Below are 4,570 nucleotides of genomic sequence, written 5' to 3' on the forward strand. Positions count from 1 at the left end.
ATAGCTTATAAACAGTTTATTAAAGCTTAACATACAAATTCATCTTTCCTTACACTTGTCTCAGAGAACATCTGGCATCCAAAACCGAAGGGTGAGCAGGGACAGCTTCTCAGCATCTCTCCCCCAACAAACTGGTTCTGCCTCAGCCCCAGCAGCTGCCTCAACTCTCAGCAGGCCATAGATTCCCTTTGCCAGCACTCAGGAGTCTCCTCAGAGGCCTGGAAGGAAGAAGGGGGGGGCAGAGCTGTGCCTCTCTCCAGGACCCTCAGTGGTAACCACATTCCCTTTCGACAGCCACAGAGGGGGCTCAGGAAGCTCAGACCCCCACCAGACCCCGGGATCATACAGGATCCCAATGAAGTGACCTACAGAGCTTCCAGGCTGCAGATCCAAGAAACCAACCCAGGGACCATTCATCCCCATGAGGCCACTTACCTCATCAGAGGTTGCCCAGAACCCCTGGTTCTCCATTTCGAGGGTCTGCGTCCCTGCTTCAGGGTCTCTCCTGTCCCACAGGACTGCCACATCACTCCAGCCAAACCTCTCGGTCCTCAGGCACTGGGGAGAAGAGGACTGCAGTGGTACCTCCAGAAATCCCTCCGCTCCCTCTTTTATCCAAGTTCAGCATCACAGCCCTTGCACCCACCACCCAGCCCAGCAGGACCTCACCCCACAGAGGAGAGGGACATCACCCTTACCACCAGCAGGATGACAGGAATGGTGATGATGATGAGGCCACACACAACTATGATGGCCACACCGTACTCAGGAAAGCCAGGGGCAGGAGGGGGCTCCAGGGTGTCCTCTGGGGAGGGGTGGAAACAGAGCTGTTAGCACCCTTGTTTTGAGTTTGCTGTTCTCACACCCTAAAGGAAGCTCACTCACCTCCTACAGCAATGGAGTATGGATCCACCTGGAAGTCTGAGTCAGCCCAGGCCTTATCTGGCCCAACTGCAAGAACAAGAGCCTCCAGGACCTCCAGGCTGCTGGGAGCAGGAGGCTGGAACACTGCATCCCCATGGCACAGCAGGGAGCCAGGCCTGTGGGGTGAGGTTGGGATGAGCTCCAGCATCAGCTGGTCCTAGTGAGTCCCCACAGCTCACAGGGAGTGTGTTAGGTTTGCATCTGCTCCTTGGGATGCAAAGAGCATCCCAGGGTCTGGAAGGGACATCTGAGGATGGTGCCTACAAGACCCCCCCCCCCAGGGTTGTGCCCTTTTCACCAGCCCTTTCACTCACAGGAATCCTCTTATCACCACTTGCAGGAAGCTCCCATTGTCCCTCAGGGCTTTTGCCACCTAGAAGAAAAGTTTTGCTCAGCATCCCATTGCTCTCCAGCCCCAAACAGGAAGAAGACATCCCACCCACACAACCCCAAGTGCAGTCAAGGAGGTGACAGCTGCTGAAAAAAAAGCAGAACCCTTCCTCCAGCACTGAGGAGGACCCCGCTGCTTCCCCACCTACCACATTTCCGAGAGCCCTCCTGAGCTCCTGGTTCTCTGCAGTGAGTGGATCCAGCAGCTCCTTGCTGAAATGCCGGTTGGTGACCAGGAAGGAGAGTGGGTAAACCTGCAGCTGCAGCCTGGCCCCTGGGGAGGCAGGAGGAGAGCTGGGTGAGCAGAAACAGCCACCAGCACTGACACCCATGGGATCTGCATCCTTACCCTGCACTGAGAGCGAGCTCAGGTCCACAGAGCACGTGGCAAGAGCAGTGAGCGCCTGCAGGACTGCAGTGATGTTGGCGTGGGTGGTGGTGTCCAGGTAGATGTCCCCAGCCATCTCCAGGTCCCCATTGATGTTTCTGGGGGTAGAGAAGCTCTAAGCAAGGCCTTCCTCCATCCCTCTGAGCTGCTCATGGGCTCATTGGTCATAAAAGACCACCAACATTTGGGCAGCTGCCTGCCGTACCTGAGCTGGCCAACAGTGACGTTCCTCACGGGGTAGAGGGCACTGAGAAACAGCATCACCTGCAAGAGGAGGAGATGAGCTCACCCCCAGCCTCAGTGCAGAGCTATGGAGATGCATTCACTTTCTGAGAGGCTCCAGATGAGAAGCCATCACATTTTCCTGTCCCACTTGGCCCTGGGTGCTTCCCCCATGCCACCATACCTCACCAACCAGCCTCTCTGCAGGCTCCATCCCACCCAGCACTGTGAAGGAGATGGACAGCTTCTCAGGGTCCAGGTTCTCCAAGCTGAAACCTAGAAGAGTGGAGAAGGCCATTCACACCATGTCTTCCTTGAGAGACGCATCAAGCCCTGATCTCACACCAAAACCAGTACCAGAGTGGTGGGAAGGCTCAAGCTGTGCAGCCTCCCATGGGCAGGTCAGGGATGGGATCAGATGGGGAGGTTAGGGGAAGCCTGACACCTGTTCTACATAGGTTTGGGGTTCTATCAATGCACAGGGGGGACACTGGGTTGCAGCTGCTCTGCTTACCATTAGAGCTGATGGAATGGGGCTCCAGCCACCAGCTGAGGGCATCATGCCCCCGGCTCACCCCTGCCACCAGCGTGCGGATGACATGAGAGCTGCTGGGAGCCTCCCCCCGGAACACAGCCTGTGCTTGCACCAGCACTGAGCCATTCCTGGGGATGAGAAGGAGGTCTCAAGGTTTGGGCCTGCACAGCCCATCCATAGGCTCCCATCCCATCAACCCCAATCAACCCTACTCACATAAACCCAAGGATATTTGCTTGGAGGAAGGCATCATAGGTAGACAGCATCTGGTGCAGCTGGAATAGAGAAGCAGCTAGTGGTGAGAGGCTCCTACATTCATGCTTATCCCATCACCCAAAGCAAGCCCAGAAGCCAGCTCCAGAGGGCTCAGCCCACACTCACCATCATCCTCACTTCTTTCTCCAGCTCCCTGTAGCTCCTCGAGGACTTTTTGCTCAGATCTTCAGTGTAGGCAATGCCCAAAAGCCTGAAGCTCAAGGGCAGAGTGTGCACAGGGGGCTTTGTCCCCATGGATCCAGCATTGCCCACAGTTGTCACAAGTTGCTCTGGAGTGAAGGATTCTCCTGCTGCCACCCCACTGGTGGTGGTAGGGACATCATCTATGGCTGCAGAGGGGTGCTGGGAAGTGGCAAACAAAGGGCTGGACTTGGGATGGGCAGCAGATATGAGCAATGTTGTTGCAGTTAGAGTCTGAGAGCTTGGGGCATGAGTGGTGTCAACGGAAGCTGGCAGGTGGGTTGGAGATGGAGAACTGGTATAAGGCTCTGCAGCAGAAGGCTTGGAGCTGGGAGGATGCACGGAGCTCGGTGTGTGCTCTGGAGGTCCTGCTGGAGAAGGCATCTGGGTGTGCAACCCCAGTGGGGTGCCCTGGGTCACATCTGCTGTTTCTGGGCACCAGGAAGCCCCCACAGCTGCTCCATGCTGGCACAGGGCTTCTGTGGCTCCAGGCTCTGGGGTAGTACCAGGGGATGTCAAGCTCTCCCCAGCCTCGGTGGGACCTGTGGTGCTGGGGAGCCACATCCAAATGGGGACAGGATGGGCTTCAGTGAGTGGTGGCACAGCCTGATGTGCAGGGGACAGATCACTGGGTTCCTCCAAGGTGACAGCAGGGCCCCCGAGCCCCTCTGTAGGAAGGGACGGAGCCAGCTCAGGTGGGTGGCTGACACCATGAGGTGCAGCACTAGGAGGTGACGATGAGGTGCTGGCTGTAAGCCTGGATGCATTTCCCAGAACCTCAGCCCCAATGGTGCCCACCACCAGAGCAGCTTCTCCACCAGCATCTGCTCCTCCAGGTATGAGGGCAGGTGTCCACGCAGTGCTAGGATGGCTTCCATCCCAGCTAGATGTGCCTGCTATTGGCAGTACTGAGGAGAACTCTGGAAGGGACTCCAGTTCAGAAGTTTGCTCCTGTCCTTGGCTCCTTTCTGGGGCTGCAACAACAGAAGTTTCATCCTGGACATGGGAGAAGCTGCTGGGTGCAGGTGGGTTGGACACAGTCACGCTGTTGGCATCCAGCTCCAGTGTCATGGTTCCAGTCGGTGTCCCCAGGCTCTCAGTATCTGTTGTATTGTACAAATCCTCTTCGCCATGGAAGCACCCCACAGTGCCTTCAGCACCCATCCGTGCCCTCCTGGGTTGGCCAAGCAGGTCCCTGTGCAGTGCCACCAGGCTGCCCCTCTGGGATGAGGGGCTGGGGGACGAGGCCACCAGTGAGCCCAGAACGTGGGGCAGAGCAGTGGCAGACAGACAAACAGCCAGCACCAGGACAGCCCTGCACCACAGCCCACCAGGAGCAGGGCACAGAGCTGGGACTGTACCCCCATAGTCACAAAGCATCCTTCTGTGCCACCAGGATGTGGCACCTGCAGGGCCTGGTGGCACCACCCTGCAGCTCAGCTCTGGAGAGCTCATAGGGACAGCACAACTGCAGAGAGGAGCAAAAGGAACCTTAGTGAGATCCTACCAGCTTCCCATACAGGACACCCCTAAACTTGGGGCCAAGGTCTGGCTCTCCTTGTGCCCTGAACCCAAAAGACAAGGCAAAGAATAAGGAGAAAACCCCAACCCCAACCCCAACCCCAACCCCAACCCCAACCCCAACCCCAACCCCA

The 4,570-nt window shown here is 57.2% G+C and overlaps 1 protein-coding gene across 1 annotated transcript; it reads right to left on the reverse strand.

The window, feature by feature from the left end:
• Positions 1 to 4,531, reverse strand: LOC110403999 (mucin-5B-like). Its single transcript, XM_021407856.1, has 11 exons — positions 2,841 to 4,531; positions 2,676 to 2,734; positions 2,439 to 2,587; positions 2,109 to 2,200; positions 1,908 to 1,966; positions 1,464 to 1,800; positions 1,239 to 1,297; positions 886 to 1,040; positions 699 to 805; positions 436 to 558; positions 1 to 218 (listed from the first exon to the last, which is right to left on the reverse strand). The coding sequence occupies exons 1-11, from the start codon at positions 4,368 to 4,370 to the stop codon at positions 168 to 170; spliced, it is 2,721 nt and encodes a 906-aa protein (XP_021263531.1). The 5' UTR covers positions 4,371 to 4,531; the 3' UTR covers positions 1 to 167.

Source organism: Numida meleagris, chromosome 9, assembly GCF_002078875.1.
Source record: "Numida meleagris isolate 19003 breed g44 Domestic line chromosome 9, NumMel1.0, whole genome shotgun sequence".
NCBI classification, from domain to species: domain Eukaryota; kingdom Metazoa; phylum Chordata; class Aves; order Galliformes; family Numididae; genus Numida; species Numida meleagris.